The following is a 16,911-nucleotide window of genomic DNA, read 5'->3' as shown; positions in this document are numbered from 1 at the left end:
TAAGAAGAAAAGGACTTAGTAGAGTAACATTTTCAGTGCCTAATCTTGGGAAAATAACGCAGCTAAGCAATGTGTGCCTGACAAACCCAGGCTGGTAAATGCTACAGTGCACTCTGTTATCAACAAAGCCCTAAGCCAAACCCAAGCAAAAACAGAGTGAAGGAAAGTGAGTTATTTGGTCATATTGTCTGCAGGGTTTTTTGGGTGAAAAATAGGGTGATTGTTCTAGCCAAATTCAGTGTACATGAGAGGGGTTTTTCCTACTTGGAGTAAGGTTAAATAGAACCAGCATCTTTTGATCTCTGCTTGCTTTTGATCCTATCCTTCATCCGGTTCCCTCTGTCCTCCTTAAGTCTTCTCACTCTCTCTGTATTGTTTTTATTGTTGTTCTGCCTCAGTTACTCTAAAGGGATGAGATTAAATGTATGTTGGAGAACTCTACAGCAGCTGAAATCTTGAGCAAATAGCTGGGAGGAACTTAGAGCCTAGTCTTTAGTTCTGGCAGTTGATGTGTGCTGAAGGGAAGTTAACCTTTTTTATGCTAGGTGTTTGAAACCCCTTTGTGGAATGTATAAGCACAGAGGAGACTGCTGAGAAGCAGCCATTACAGTGGATAGTAGATTTGAGATCCACCTCAAGTTCTCTTCCAGCTCCAGGGAGCAGTGGCATCTCAATTGTGTGTACCTTTGGCAATGCTGTGTGTGTTTCTGTGTATAGACACACACACAAATGTACAAGATAAAGAGGTGAAATCAGTCCAAGCTGTCCAGAGTTCTGCACTGTACCTCCTGTTTGGGCAGCATTCTTTTGCAGCTTTAGTGTTTTCTGCTCTTTCACAGAAGCTGTGTCTAGGCTACAGACCTCTATTGGTGCTGTATACTTGAAAAAGGTAGCCAGTGGAGTAGCTGCATGTCTTCCCAAAATTTAGCAACTTCTTTTGTCAGCACTGTTTTGTATTGAGTTTGTTCCTAGCTATTTCTCCTAGTCTAGCTATATTAGTGGAACAAGCACAATTAATTTCTGCATATGGGCACTGCCTAACTAAAGTTATTTCTATAGTCCCAGCCTCAAAACAGCAGGTGCAAGTCCAGCTTGGTGGTGGTGATTCCCTGACACTACAGCTACTTGGTTAGATAGTTTCTATTTAGTGCAGGTCTGTCTGCTGTTACTTGGGTAACTGTAGATAAGCTCATGGTCTGCAAGTGAGGGGTATGCAGAAGGTGGGGTTTCCCTTCCTCCTTTTGCCCCTGATTGTAGCTCAGCCGTGAGCCACATCTAAGATACTTTCATCAAGTACAGTGATTGACTGATGGCTCCAACACCCCATCATATACCACAATCTGTGTAGAACTGTGGTCTGTGTACTGCTGTGTTATATGCAGATATTTCTGAAAACGTGAGTTTTGGAATTCTTTCCTAGAGTCTTTAACTCTGGCAGATATAGTAAGTGCTTGCACTCTCTCAATTTTCCTCCCCCTCCATCTCCTTTCCTGACTGCTAGATAATAGATGATGTTTTTTGTTACATTGCAATAATTGCCATGGCAACCTTGTGTGCTGCAAGGACTTGGAAATAGCTGGAGGAAGAGAGGAGTCCCTGTATGAGTTAGGGTTGTGGCAAAAGATGAAGAGCCGCAATAGTCTTTAGTCAGCAAAAGCAGAGAGTGAGCCAGGTTGGCATCTGTTAGGGCAGGTTTGCTGTCTGCCACTACTAAAACAAAGTACCTCCTCCATGGTAAAGCTGTAGATTTCCTTGTGGCTAGCCCAGCTAGAGTCTGGCAAGTTACTGTTCCTCTTCAAGCCTCTGGCATTGCTATGTTCATGTAAATGAAGTTGCACCTCTGCAGCCTCATCTGGGTCAGTGCTCTTCTGGGTGTGTGTTTCAGCTGTGGAAGGAATCAGGGGACAGGTGACTTGTCTTTTGTTTGATCTGCTGTGTCGGGGCCCCTAAAATGTGCCTGCAGCCATGGTGCTGCAGTGTGAGGCTTGGAGCTGCTTGGCCAGTCTTTACTACATTGCCCCTTTTCATGGGCATCAGCTGAAACAGGTGATTTGAAATAATGATCAGTTAGCGTACAATGGGATGGAACTGAAAGTGGTGGAGTTCGGAGGAATTTCATAGGCCTTGAGACCCTGTTGTAGTCTTAGATAAGCTCCAGGGGAAGCCCTAAGTCTTGCACAAAGAAGCATCATTGTTGTGATGAGCTGCTCCAGTGTACTTGAGGCGTGAAGCTTTTTCTACAGGGGACAGTCTTGCTCGAGTGTAGCTCTCTGCTCATCTCAAAGCTAGTCTTGGACTTAGGTAGCTTGCTTTCAGTAGTACTATCTTTAGTTTCATTCCTTAAGAGATATGTGATCACACATCTTTCTTGCATTTGAAGTAGAAATCTGCTGGCTTTATCTAGGTGAGTCTCCAGTTTCCCACGTTAAAACTTACAGCTCTTCCTTTGGGACTGCCCAAGCCCAGTAAGTTTTTCCATCAGGAAACCTCTCCCAGCTTTCAGCCAAAAATTTCTTCTTAACCTTTGGCAACAGTGCTCCTAGTGGTGTTACTTGCAAACTGATAGGAAAGCTATCTGCAGTGAGAGATTTGCTCCTCCCTTTCCTCCAGGAGAGGCTGACAGATCATGATGCAACTTGTTCAGATGGGTCTGTGCCAAGGAAGAGTGTGTGTTAATACTAAACACTCTATCAGGGTGTTATAACAACCATGATGGTCATGGTCAGCATAGGGTGAAATTTGCTACACAGTGGTGACATTTCTATAGAAATAGAAAATGGCACATGGGCTAGGGGAAGGCTGGCAAGAGAGCTGCCACTTGGCATTTCTGGACGCTCCTGCACTTGAGTAAAAGAAAATCAGTTCTTTTTTCTTCCGAAATGAAGCTAGGGCCATGTCTACACTCAGTGAACAAGGTATGTTATATACCAGCTAGTCTCACCTCCTCAAGTAAGGCTTTTAGTTACACTATGGGTTCATAGAGGTTTCTCCACATCAGGCACAGAAGACAAGTAGGTTGAAATTGAACTGGTTCCTCTAATTCCATGCCATATGATGGTTCCTTGTGTCTGGAGAATAGTAAAAATCCACTGCCTCCTCCACTGCTCAACTCTGAAGAGGTGGATGTAGATATATCTGATGTAGTGTACCATTGAAAGGAATATGGGGATTTGACACTGTCATACTGTACGTGACAGCTGCTGCCTTCATCACAGCACGCCTGTACAACATTTCCTTGCTTAATACTGACTTGTTCCAGTGGACTAAATACAGATCACTGTCTGTTTTAATGGCCTTTGTGTGTGATTTACTTCGATAGGTGAAACACTGCTGTCTGCTAGAGACATTCACCCAAAGGAATATGTTGCTGATGTTGGATGCCAGCCTAATACATCGTTGATTCCTAGGGAAATGCTGCAGGAAACTGCTTTTTGGAGCAGCTGAGTTTCCTAATTCATGAAGGCTGTAATCTGAGGGCTGCATAGTGACCAATGCCATAAAGGAAGTTCTATTCATGCCCATACCTTGTCTGCCCAAGCCTGCCTAGCTTCATCTTTCCTGCTGGGTGGGTTCAAAGGAAACTGCCTGTTGATTAGAGTTCAGAGGCACAGCTTAATCTTCCAAGTCAGTGCAATAAGCAAAGACATATGATTCACGTAGAAAATAAACAGAACGTGGATGCCACTCTAGAAAGAAGGTGAAGTAATTTTACTCCCTATTTCCTAGTTTTTTATGTGGGTCTCAGTGTGGGTGGCACAAAGGGCAATATGGAGAGTACCACCCCATCTTTCCTCCCTCCCAAAAGACACCAAACAAGATGGCTAAACACTAGCAGTTTATGCACAGCCTTTCATCCGGTAGAAGCCGTATGTCTCAACAGTAGAAACTGATAATACAAATGTAATTCGAATCCATGAAGTGGATTGATCCACAATAATGAAGTATCATGGTTATACAGGAATATAGGAACAAGCTGGTATGAGCATCTTCTACAGGTTGGCAGGTGTCTTGTTGCTGATTATTATGTTTGAATGCTGGACACAATTTGCAGAGTGTCTTTCATTTTCAATGACATTTGTATTTCATGTTTTCTCGTGTGGCTCTTTAAAATCTACAGAAAATTTATATAGAAAGGAATAGAAATGTACTAAGGAAATTACAAGACCTGTGCAAGAGGAAAAGCAATACTCAAGGCAAACTGGGTACTTCTATATGTATTTATTTTGTAGAGATTTGTTGAAACATTTCTCTTCCTCCCACTCAACTGGTGTTCAGCAAACTGTACACTAGCTAAGGACAGCACCCATTGCAGATGTTGTTACTATTTTGGTATTGCTTAGATGTTCTAACAGATACACAGCTCTGCAGTTCTTGGAAATGGAAGTTGCAAACCTAATACAGCATGAGATGTAAATGTGAGATGTGGTCTCATCATTTACTATCAGTATGATGTGAAGCTAATTTTAGTTTAAACTAGGTTCAAGACAAAATGCATTATTCCTTTTTTTTTGCAAGTGCACAGACTCTATGTTAATTATCATACCATGAGTCCCCAGGCTCTTCTTTCAAAAGGAAGCTAATTATTTCATCCTGATACATGAGGCTTCACACACAATTTTTTCTGGACAGCACAGTTACCTGAACCAAACCAAGCTCTTTCTGAGAGAAATGCTGTGTACCCTGTTAAATTTAACGCTGATGCCCTTCCTCTGTTTCTTTCCCAGGATGATCCTCTCACTAATCTAAACACAGCTTTTGATGTGGCTGAGAAGTATCTGGATATTCCGAAGATGCTGGATGCAGAAGGTAAAGTAGAATCCAACTGCTTTTAACTTGCTTTTTCTCAAGAAATTTTCCACTTCTTCTAGGTGGACTTCTTTTGTACAAGATTTCAGTAACCTCTGAATGTTCCCTGCATGACTGTGTAGTCAATGTATAGGGAAAAAGTTAAAATGGAATAATGAGTCATATGTTCTGCTTCCCTCTTCTTCCTCTGTCCTTCAGTCTTTTGAGTCTATCATGGAGATCTTAGCTTGGGGTTGACACGAGGCAGAGATGAGTAACACCTGTCATCTGCTGACTCAAGTGTTCCCTTTCAATTATCAGGCCAAATAGTGAGTTAGTGTATGGTGTAGGACTGTGTTCCTTTTGCTCCAGGGTTTTTTTGTGTGGTCTTTCTGACATTGCTGGTGTTCTTCCTTTTGAGGGCATGATATTATTACTATTATTATTATTATTATAATTATTATTATTATCTGCTTTTTCTTGACTACTCAGAAGTGTTTGGCCTGAAGATCCTTCACTGACTGGATCTGGAGACCAAGGCAGAGTTCCATGTTGTTCAGAGATGCTTTTGCTGCTGATTATGATTGCTTCCCTGAGGCCACTGGGACAGCAAGGATTACTTTTCAGAGCCTTGTCAGGACCAGCTTGGCAATAGATTTTGAAGACTGTAACTGTGGAGTACAAACAACAGCCTGAAATAGTTCACTGGTTGTTGGCTGTTTGCCTAAAGCCAGCTGGTTTCAATGGTAGAAGCTGTATTTCGGGCTTGGGTTGGACAGGAGAAGCAGTTAAAGATTTTTGTTAAATAAAAGGAGTAGGAGGAGCAAAGAGGAAAGGTGGGAATAGGACAGCCAAACCCAGTGAACTTATATTTCAGTAACTAGGATGTTCATATTCCTAGGTAATATTTCCCATGCCCGGAGATGAGTTTTGCTTTCCCTGCATTCATCATGCTGAGGTTAAAAAAAAAAATCATGAGGTTTCCAGAGTAGATTCAAATGTTTCCTACCATTCTGTAGGAAACACAGACACCTCCAAAATAAGTGGATTTAGCTTCAGATCTCAGCAAAAGTAGCAGTGATGAAGAGGGCCCCTGGCAGGAGCTCTCATTTCTCTTTACTGATCTCTCTCCTCCCTCATGGAGTTGAGCTAATGTGCATTCCTCCACACCATTAATTCTGATCTCTGGAGGTGTTGAGTTTCCCCTGAAACTAATGAAAGGGCCTCTTGAAATTCAAGCCATCATTGTATTGAAACGGAGGAGGGAGGCATGGAAAAGAAGGGAGAAAATATGTTTCCAGAAGAGCAGAACTGCGTGGAGGAATTGCATGGCTATAAAAGTCATGTCAGCCTGCTGCCAGTTTGGGTTGATTCAATCCACCAATCACAGTAATATTCTCAGGACAGGGAAGTGCTGTGACACAAGACATGCTGACATATGGCTGCATTAGCCTGTCCAGACTCTGGAGGAAATTTTATGATGAGGGAGGGGATCCAGAAGGGTGATCCTGGGTTCTGAGACACACACATCTTCTGGGGAATGCTGGGAAGCCCTGTGGAATCACTATGACAAGCACACACCGCAGCAGGCCTCCTGGACAGTTGTGGTTCTTCCTCTCCTTTGCTTTCCTCCCATCAGTTGATTATGCTCTTAACGTGAGGTTTTTTTTGACAGACATTGTTGGAACTGCCCGTCCTGACGAGAAAGCCATCATGACCTATGTTTCTAGCTTCTACCACGCCTTCTCAGGAGCCCAGAAGGTATCGCAGGATCCCAAGCTCCCTCCACAGAGCACACCTGGTGCCGTTGCTAATGTCCAAACCTTTTTTCTTTCTCTTTCTCCTCTCTAGCTACGGGCATCTTTATTATCATGTTCTTGGTAGAGTTGGCTGTTGGTTCAAAGTGGTGCCCCAGATATAATACATGGGGCAAGGGAGCCAGGAATTCCATTTCCCTGTAGTCAGCAGTACTTCCAATGGCACTTAGGTATGCCACACTTTGGCACACATGCAAATTTAAGGGAGCAGGGGGCTCTGCCTTCTCCATTTGCCTTACAAACTGCTGTCCTCCTGGCTGAGAACCTGTACCTCCTGTTCCTGGTAAATCTGAGCTAGGATGCTTGGTCTCACAAAAAGTAAAGGCCACCACATAGATGCTCTGCCCAGCAGGAAACTGGAGCCTGCCCCAATGGGAAGATAATACAGATACCTATTAACTTTTTTTTTGCCTTCTCCAAAGATGGAGAAACAGAGCTGACTGAGGTTTCATGAAGGGTTTAATGAATGGCCAAAGCTTTCTTTTGCCTTAATGTACGCTTCAGGTTCCAGCACCCTTGCTTTAAGGTCTGAACCTGCTGCTTTCTCAACTTGTGCCACAAATTCAGTCTCAGTTCATCTGGGGCTTACAAAGCATGTCTAACAAGTACATCCATGGTGGTTTTGCAAACAGAGCATTACTTATCATGACAGAGATGCCTGGTTTTGTTCATTTGTATCTTTTTTTCCCCCTCTTTTCTCATCTGTGTTGGAAATCAGGCAGTTGAGTCCTTGCTACTTCTGGCTAAGCCATTTTCCTGTTGGTAATGGAGTCACTTCAGGAAAACATTTTGTGGGTGAAACCTTGTACACATCTCTTGCCAAAACCAAGCAGCCGCCTGTACTTCAGTGCCTTAGGAACAGGCAGTGCGCGTTGCAGCAGAGCAGATCCTGTGTAGGAAGTGCACTGCGTAGGAAGGCTCTGATCTCCAGTTCCTCGGCGTACGAAGGGCCTCGAGCGCGGGCGTTCAGATCTCCAAACAACTTGTTTCCATCCTTGGGCCAGGCCCCCAGACCGCAGCTGTGAAGGTGCAGAGCCCAGATCCTCCTCTCAGGATCCCCCTGGATTGGGGGGTAGGGAGGGGTGCCGCTTTGAGCCACAAGCCAACGCTGCTAGCCACCTTCTGATCCGAATTCCTAGCTCTCCGCATGGAAATCTGTTTGGCCTGTCCTGCAATGCATGATGGGAAGTTTTCTCCCCCTCTCTCACGCCACCCATGATTGTTTTGTTTTATCCTATGTGCTGCTTCTTACTTTATCCTTTCAACCTCTTTTCCTTCTCTGCACAGATATTATAGGCACGCTAAGGCCGGATGAGAAGGCCATAATGACCTATGTCTCTTGTTACTACCACGCCTTCTCAGGGGCGCAGAAGGTGAGACTTTACTGCTAACAACCCCTCCCCTCACCCTGCCCTGCCCACCTGTCCTCTCCAATGAGGAATGCCAGATCCATATCCGCCCCAGGGCGTTTGCAGGGAAGCCCAATGCATCCAGTGATGCATTTGGATATGCCATCTGTAGTCTTGCTGGAGAAGTGATGTAAATGTCCTTTTGGACAGACTTGAGCTGCTCCTTCCCTCCAGTGTCACACCACAGCAGAGGAGAAAATATTTGGTAAAGCTGGCATTGAAAGGTGAATGGATGTCTGCTCTGACAGAGGCAGAACCCTTTCAGTAACTAGTGGGCGTTGTCCTGGCCAGGCAGTGTGCCTCCAGAAGTACCACAGTCCAATCCGCCCACTCCAGGAAATCACAGCCTGTCCCTCTTGGGCTGCCATCCTGCCTTCCACACTCAGCCTCCACTAGGTCTTTTCCTAGGCTGAATCATCTGTGAGCTGGTTACATAGCACTTTTGTGCTCCAGCCACAAAGTTCAGTTCTACCAGACGTTCAGCTTTCCCAGACTAAGGAGGTTTTTCCATTCCTCGTTTCTTCCTTGTCATTCTCTTCCGTTTCCCAAACCACCTATATGTTTTATTTCTCTTTCCTCTGCCTTGTCCATTTCCATAGCTTCAGGCTTTCCTTCTTCCTCTGCTTCTTCTTTACTCCAAAGTTTCCTTGCCTGACATCAGGACATTTGTAACTAAATAGTTGCAGATTGCCTTTGGGCAAGCAATTTCCCAGCAATCCTTTGAATAAGGGAGAAAGTTCCATTCTTTTCTCCTGTGTCATAACCTGCCTGGGCTGCGGCCCTTCCATAAGATTACTGCTAATTTCAAATTGTAGGCTTTAGAACAGTAAAATCCAAAATCCAAGACTGCATTCTTCATGTTACAAACAGAATTAAAATCTTGTTGTTTCCCCCAGCCACAATTTCTTTCTCTCATTAGGCTTTTTCTATTTGAGACACAGTCCTTGTGTTGCCCATCTTGAGGGCTAATCTGACTCCAGGAAGATTCCATCTCTTTTGTGCAAAGCAGTGCTGATGGTCCCAACATTGATTCAGTTACCATGCTGATGCTGACTTTCAGAGGGCAAATGCAAGCAGTAGTTTCCAGGGAGCAGCTCTTTAGTTCAAGCTTTTTGTTCTTTACCCAGTTTTGTATAAATTACATGATAATGTCTTGTTTCCAAGGAACTGGGAATGTGTCCCACAGCAGCGCAGTAGACTTGCCCATGTGGTGTAATGACTTTCCTGCTAGGATCCTGCTTTGTGATCCTGTGGTTTTTTGTTCAAAACACTTAAGACCAGTCTGCAAGCTCCAGCCAGCTGATACTTGCCCAGGAAGACTGTAGTTTCAGAAGTCATGCCAGTCTGATAAGGCCTGCTGTTTGCCAGGTGCCCCTGAGGGACTGCTCCATGCTGTCTGCTTAACCTGAGGAGCTCCAGATGAGGAAACATCAAACCACAATACGAGGAGGGTTGGAGCCTGCTGCAGAAACAGCCATGCAGCTTGCCAATCTCTTCCTTTTCTCTCTGCACTCACTCTGTGATTTGGGAACCTGCTCAGCAGGTTCCATGCTCTGATCAGTAATTTAGGTGGATGCAAAGTCTCCTGGGATAACTGAAAACAGTCTTTTACTTGCCTCAGGACCTGAACCAAGTAGCTGAGGCAAAAACTAGAGATGAAGTTTCTTAGTTATTAAAGTTTCAATCCCATGTAGTCCAACCGGCTTACAGGGAAGATTTAATAGTTTGTTCATTTTTTAGCAGTCCTGGTGGGCCAGCAACTCAACTGTGCCCTGGCAGGAGGGGCACAGCTCCATTTTGGAGCTGCCCTAGTCATACATTAGCCAGCCGCTAAGTGATACAGATTCAAACCTGCAGGCAAATGCAAAGCGTTTACTGAATACAAGCCTCTGCCCAGATGTTACTGTGTTGCCACCTCATGCAGGGTTAGGTGACTTACTGTGATATCGCTGAATTTTTCATCCAGATTTTTCACTACTGCCACCAGGCCTGAGGGGAGAGTCCCATGAGCTGCTTTCTACTTCTTTCACTTTCTTATACTGAGCCTTTGAAGGTACAGGGTCCCCAGCCTGACATGTGTGTGTAGATGGCTGCTTTTTCTCTATGCCATTTATATATATATATATATATATATATATATATATATATATACACATATATATATATATTTGTAGGTATACTTGCTTTGGTTGGTTTGCTTGTTTTCTAACCGCTTCTGACTTTCACACTAAATGCATGCAACTCCTGGTTGGCTTGATATTTTGTAAACTTGTGGAAATTTCTAACAAATGTTTTACTGTTTTATTAAGAGATTGTGTTTGGTGTACAGCATTTTGGAGTGGTCCCCTGATGCCAGAGGACAGCAGCAGGCAGGCATCTTCCCCTGAGGCTAGAGGACAGCAACAGGCAGGCGTCCCTACGTTGTGCACTGTGGGAATGCCTTCCTTCATGATCCTCCTCAGCAGAAAGATTTAGATCCATGAACTAGAGAGACTGCAAACTCTGCTCCTATCCTAAGCAGTTCAAGTTATGGTTGAGAAGTACAGAAAAGACAGAAGGCAGATAAATTACTGCCATTTAGATTTTCATTTTGATTCCACCAGAGAGCATGTGCAGAGATACTCCAGCGTGGTATCATGCAGAATGTCCTGGGCTTGTCCTCCCCAGCACTCTGCGTGCAAGCAGTACAGTGCATCAGCACGATGCTGCACTGAAGCTGAGGAGCTCACACAGATTCTCTGAGAATACAGCTGTGCAGCTTCCAGACCCCAGGATTCTGCATCTTCTCAGTGCTGCCCTTGTGGGCATCTTGGCTTGTTTGGAGCCAGGGTGAGCATCCTAAATGCATTGTTGCCATTAGCAGTGTGGGGAAGCCAAAACAGCTTTTTCCACTGAACTAATGAAGGTGTAGGGGGAGCTGCTTTGGCCTCATGAAAACATCTTTGTGTGCCACTCTTCTTTTACTTTGAAGTGTTTTGCTTTAGTTTTGAGGTTGCCATCACCATGGATCAGCTCATTAGGAGTAGTGTGTGGGATATTTGTGAAGGTTGCCTGAAAGCACTGGGATCCTTCTGTCCTACCTTGCTCAGAGCACAGTGTAACATGTTGCTCGTGACATTAATGGTGATTAATGGCCACAGAGCCTTTCCTGTGGCTGCAGCAACAGCATGCTGTTGCATAGAGCAGTAGCAGTTCCAAGGCAAGAACCACTGGGAGGCAAGTACTGGTGGGGGAAAGAAAGCCTCTAAGCTTCTGCCATTGGGATAATACAAATAATGTCCTAACTGTTGACATTCTTAGGGTCTTTTTGTTTGGACAGTTGTTCAATATGCTTATACACACACACATATTTAAATTTGGGCAGCTGGAGAAAGTCCTATCATCAGATACATGTAAATATGCCTCAGTGGAATGGGGTCCTGCCTGCACAGCTGGCTGCTGCTGCAGTGAGCTCATGGGGTGCAAAAATGAGAAAGTTAAGAGTGTGCAATGAACACCTCTCCTGGAGTGATTGAGATAAACATTTGGTATTGCCAGTTCCCTGCAGTCCCTAGGCATATCATGGCAGGGCTCTAGCAATGTCTTTTTGACATACTATTTGGTCCCATTGTGTATAGTTTTCTCTGTATATCAAAACCACTGCATTAGAGTACAAACTTTAGTTAAAAACAGGTCAAAGTACAAGCTTTTTTAAACATAACCATTGTTTCCACTTTTTGCAGATTTCTTTTAAGTGAAACTGCTCATTTTCCTGTACAGGTCTCTCTGATGTGTTTTATATTAGCTGATAATCTGTGTATCTCATAGCTGGTCCACTTTAGGGAAGGGGCAGATGACTGAATAGATGTTTTAACAGCTTCATTTCATTCTACAAATTAGTAAGATTGCCTTGTCCCCTGGGACCTTAGCAATCCATATATCACTGTACAGCCTATGACTTTGTTGCTATTCTTGCTGCTTCACATCAGCTGCAAAAATTAGAGGTTTTTTCTCAAATGTCCTTGAAGATTGAATAAACAGATAATTAAAGGTCTTTTAAAAATAGAAAAAGGTTGAAACTTACCAGCTATAAACTCAGCAAAACTTATTTTGGCATCAGTCCCAAATGTAGTTTAAAGGCAGAACACAGCGTTGACAGTTGGTTTGTTGTAGTGTTGGCATGTACCCTCTCCTCCTTATTTGCACTCAGCCTCTGTAAGGAGGACTTCTCCCAGCAGGGCCTGGGGGTTACCTCTAGCACCTTCCCCAGGCACCAGGGTCACAGCTGTACTGTGGTAAGAGGGGTCTGAGCAATCCCCTGAGGCATCACAGGGGCACATCCTCAGGTGATGTAGCATGACACACACCATGGTAATGAAAAAGGGAGCTGATAACCCACAGATACATTCTATGCAAGGATCAGCCTGCTTGTATGTCCCCCATGCCAAACACATGCATGGCACTCCAGACCAGACTGACTGCTTCCAAGTTCATAGCTGGGATTTTTCTGATCCTTACTTTCCAAATACATGTTTTAACATGTTCAGCTCCCTGCAGAGAATCAGGGTTTGGTCTCACAATGGAAAGAAAGAAAGAAAAAGAAAGAAAGAAAGAAAAACCTCCAAACCTAAGTAGTAACAGTAGGATCATTTTTTATTGTGAGACTTGTTTTGGAAGAGTAAGCAGAAGGATTACCTGGAAAGATGGGGGGAAAAGAAATCCTCTTCTCAGCTGGATCATGAGACCCTGAATACATGGTGGGTGTATGCACCACCAAGGACGTAGCCCTGTAATCAGTGCCAGAAATACAGGGAAAACTGGAAGACAGTGCTGCTGGGCAGAATTTAAGGTTAAGAAGAGTATCTACCATTTTGTCTTCCAAACAAAATTAGGAATTTTCCTGTAAGTCCAGTCTGTGGATTAACTCTCTTTGGATAGTTCTTTCCTGGGGTAAAAGTATGGAGACAGTCTCATGAGCTTGACATCACTCTGTTACTGCTGTTCCAGGTCAGAATGCTGGTATGGGGAGTGGAGGTGGCAGCAGGAATGCCCTGTCTTTATGAAGAGGTAGCCAGGGTCCCTCTGGTAGGAATCAAACCACAAGGCCCTCTTAACAGAAGCAGCTCCAGAAAAAGCATAGAAACATTGGTTGTCCCACAACATATAAGGTAGAATCAGTACAGCTGAGAATCTCTGAAGGAATGCATTCACCTGAGAAGGGAAAAAATAAATCATTATAGAAGGCCAGATGGAAAGCAGAGCAATCAGGACAGATGTTTCAAAGTGCAGGCAGGTTGCTAGAGCTAAGGGTAGGAGATTTTACCTTCAGGTATGTAGCAGGAAGCTAAACTGCAAGGTTCGGATTGGGTTTTTTTCACACTTTTCCCTTCTTTTGTTTTTCTTCTCTTTGTCAGGCGGAGACAGCAGCAAATCGTATCTGCAAGGTGCTGGCAGTCAACCAAGAAAATGAGCAGCTCATGGAAGACTATGAAAAACTGGCCAGTGATGTAGGTGTTGGTTTCTGAGTGTGGTAGTATGCAGAAAAGAATTGCATTTAATGCTGATAAGTAATCTTGGAAAGTGCTATTGACCCACTGCTATTTTCCCTGGGAAATTATTGTTTCCTCTTCAAATTGAAGACTGAACTTACCTTAAAGACAAGAACAATCTACTTTAAAACAGAAAGCTTCCATAGAGAAGCTTTGAATTGCTCAGTTTATTAGGAGCCAGCCCAGAAATGCTAAAATTGAAGGAAAAATCAAGCTGGCTTAACTTGCATTTGTCAGGACTATACCAGTTCATTATGTCTTTCATACAGCTTGTATGCTAGTATACTGTAGAAGTCAGGATCAGAGAATAAAAGTTAGAGATAATTGAAGAAAGAGATATGCATTTGCTGATAATGGAAAGAATCTGAGTCAGATACAAACTGGAGGCTGCTTTTGTTAACTGAGAAGGCTTACAGACTGACAGCAGAGAAACTACAAAAAGAGACCAAATGTGGACTGGAGTATGTTTGTGGTAGGTAAGTAGGGAGAAGATGGACAACAGAAGGGCAAACATAACCCATAAGCCTGGTTTCAGCCTGATCTGAAAAGCATAGGGCACTACTCCACTCACTCTGTGGACTGCCCATTGCATTAGTGTTTTGCCAGCTCTCCAGATAGGTTTGTTATGGAGGTATATTCAAAGAGCTACACTGACTTTGAGGAAGCTAGAGGGGAAAAAATGTAACTGAAGGCAAGAACTTGATTTCTCCTGTCAGATTGTTCTGGAGATCATATGACTTACAGCATCTTTTAGTTATGCAACACTCCAGCAAAATTCCTAAGGCTTTACCATAATCTGAGGACATCGTTTTGGTCCTGGTTGTGCAAAAGCTGTGCCTTAAGCATGTTGGATTGGCACTGCTGCAACAAGCAGTACTACTTAGTGTGGTAGGGAATGTGCTGCTCATTAAAAAAAAAGTACTTCCAAAAAAGCTGGCAAACTTCTCTTCACGAGCACTGCTGGTAGCAGATCTTTCTGGCAGCAAACGTAAAAGTAAATGGTCCCTTATGAAATCAGAGCAACACCTGCAGTTTTAACACAATTTTCAGTTGAAGGCTTCTTGTCGTTGCTCCTTCCAGCTGCTGGAGTGGATTCGTCGCACCATCCCCTGGCTGGAGAACCGGGCCCCAGAGAACACCATGCAAGCCATGCAGCAGAAACTGGAGGACTTCCGGGACTACCGCCGCCTGCACAAGCCCCCCAAGGTCCAAGAGAAGTGCCAGCTTGAGATCAATTTCAACACCTTGCAGACCAAGCTGCGGCTCAGCAATAGGCCAGCCTTCATGCCCTCAGAAGGGAAAATGGTCTCGGTGAGTGGGGGTAACTGCTTCTGTGTACCCCAACCATGCCTAAAAAACAAGACTCCCTTTCTGCCCGTGGGTGGGCAGAGAATGCCCACCTTCATAGTGAGATACTCTGCAGGAGGAACCCTGCAAGATATGGATCAGGGAGGCCATGATAGGAGAGGATCAAGTGATCATTGCTTTCCTTTGTCTAAATCAGACTCTCAGGCTCTTCCCAAATTGCATGTCTTTATGAGGAGATGTCTGGGTGCCTTTTGTTCTTTCTGATTCAGAAACTGTCGAGTTTTATTAAAGTTTCACGTAGGGAAACTTTAAAACTCTAGAGGTGTTTAGAGAGGCTTTTTTCTGCAGACAGTTATATCCTGGCACTTCTAGTCCTGCTTGTCTCCCTGACTTGTCTGCAGAACCCCGTGAGGTGAAAAGCCCGTGCTTTTCATGGCTTTCCAGTCAGTTGGAGCCATGTAGCTCACTGAGACTAATGCGGGTGAACATCTTCCCTCCACCTTCTAACCTACCTTTCCTTCTCATGTTCCTGTCTCTAGGATATAAACAATGCCTGGGGTGGTCTAGAGCAGGCTGAGAAGGGCTACGAGGAGTGGTTATTGAATGAGATCCGGAGGCTAGAGAGGCTGGATCACCTGGCAGAGAAGTTCCGGCAGAAGGCATCCATTCATGAGTCCTGGACAGATGGTAATGCCAACCTACATGCTTCCTATTGCCTGACACAGTGCTGACTGTTATTTAGGGAGGAAGAGATGGGTTGTGCATGGGTCCTTCCATGAGAGTTTCCTCTTGAGAAGGCTAGATTTATTTTTTATTTTATTAGAAAATAATGTATGAAAACCAGCTTGATCTCTGTTCTGCGTCATGCAGTCAAGTGTTGGCATTCCCTAACTGTGGCAAAGTGAGAACTTTGGCTAGAAGAGAGCAGCTACAGAGCAAAGGAAAAGTTCCTGTGCTGTAAAATGCTACCATTGGCTTTTGCAGGATCAGCGTAGCCCATTTTGCACATACTGAGATGAGTCCAGTATAAACTGTGACAGTGCTGGCCTAAGCTGCATTATGTGCCCTTCTGTGCTGTTAATGGCAAACTCACACTTTGTGGTTTGAAAGTGAGCATTGTGCTTTCTCTGGGCCAGCAGTCATGGGGACAAGCCTCGGGCAGGGCAACTGGAGTGGGGCCGATGCCCTTTTGAGGGTCCTCGAGGGTGCCTGGGTGGCCAGAGCTGGCTTTGGCCACCCTGGGTCCTGTCCTTCATTCTTCTGTCCTTTGGCTCCCTCCACAGGTAAGGAAGCAATGCTGCAGCAGAAGGATTACGAAACTGCAACCCTCTCAGAGATAAAGGCCCTGCTGAAGAAACACGAGGCCTTTGAGAGTGACCTGGCTGCACACCAGGACCGCGTGGAACAGATTGCTGCTATTGCACAAGAGCTCAAGTACGGCACCCCAGCGCACGTCCCATCCTTGGGGCCACAGAGGCTTAGTGAGCTTTGCTCTCTGCCCCCTTGAGAGCAAAAAATCCATCCTCATACAAAAATGCTGGGAATTCCCAGTGTTTCCAAACAGTATCTAGGATACTGCTATCCAGTATCCGGACACACCAGAAAAGCAGGCCAGAAAATGGATGAGTCGTGGGTGCTATGGAGGAGGAGGCAGAATTAGATTCCTAAGCCAAGTTTCCATCCTCTTGCAGTTCATTATGCTGCCATGCACCCTTTCCTAAAGAGTTTGACCTGCTGCTGGCACCTGCTGTGTTTCAGAGTTGTAATACTATCACACTTTTCCAGGAACAGAAGGAAAGAGGAGAGGATAGGAGGGTCTCAGTTTGCTCTCTTTTATAAAAAAAAAAGTCCTCCTTATTCTAGCCGGAAAAAAGCTGCTGGAGGCCATCATGGCCTCATTCTTTCCCCCAAGAGTACTGCACTGTGTGCACTCTGTTAAGCACTTGCTACAGGGCATCCTCACAGCAGATTAACTCTTTCCTTGCTCCACTCCAGTGTGGAAACCTTCACCTCCACTCCCTTTCCTGGTGTAATACAGGTTACCAGGAGAAATGGGAAGCTCAT

At 44.6% G+C, this 16,911-nt stretch overlaps 1 protein-coding gene across 5 annotated transcripts in view; it reads left to right on the top strand.

Moving 5' to 3' along the window:
* Positions 1 to 16,911, top strand: part of ACTN1 (actinin alpha 1) — an 87,308-nt gene that overhangs the window by 56,240 nt on the left and 14,157 nt on the right. For 3 of the 5 annotated variants that reach the window (XM_039552421.1, XM_039552417.1, XM_039552419.1), the window contains exons 7-12: positions 4,725 to 4,806; positions 6,461 to 6,546; positions 13,405 to 13,497; positions 14,620 to 14,850; positions 15,387 to 15,534; positions 16,131 to 16,281. In XM_039552421.1, coding sequence (XP_039408355.1) covers positions 4,725 to 4,806; positions 6,461 to 6,546; positions 13,405 to 13,497; positions 14,620 to 14,850; positions 15,387 to 15,534; positions 16,131 to 16,281 — 791 coding nt within the window. Of the gene's footprint in view, positions 1 to 4,724; positions 4,807 to 6,460; positions 6,547 to 7,889; positions 7,976 to 13,404; positions 13,498 to 14,619; positions 14,851 to 15,386; positions 15,535 to 16,130; positions 16,282 to 16,911 lie in introns of all 5 variants that reach the window. The other 2 variants (XM_039552420.1, XM_039552418.1) reach the window with 1 other exon arrangement.

Source organism: Corvus cornix, chromosome 5, assembly GCF_000738735.6.
Source record: "Corvus cornix cornix isolate S_Up_H32 chromosome 5, ASM73873v5, whole genome shotgun sequence".
Lineage (NCBI taxonomy): Eukaryota > Metazoa > Chordata > Aves > Passeriformes > Corvidae > Corvus > Corvus cornix.
Note: the sequence above shows the minus strand (reverse complement) of the source record. Positions and strands in the feature narration are given on the sequence as shown.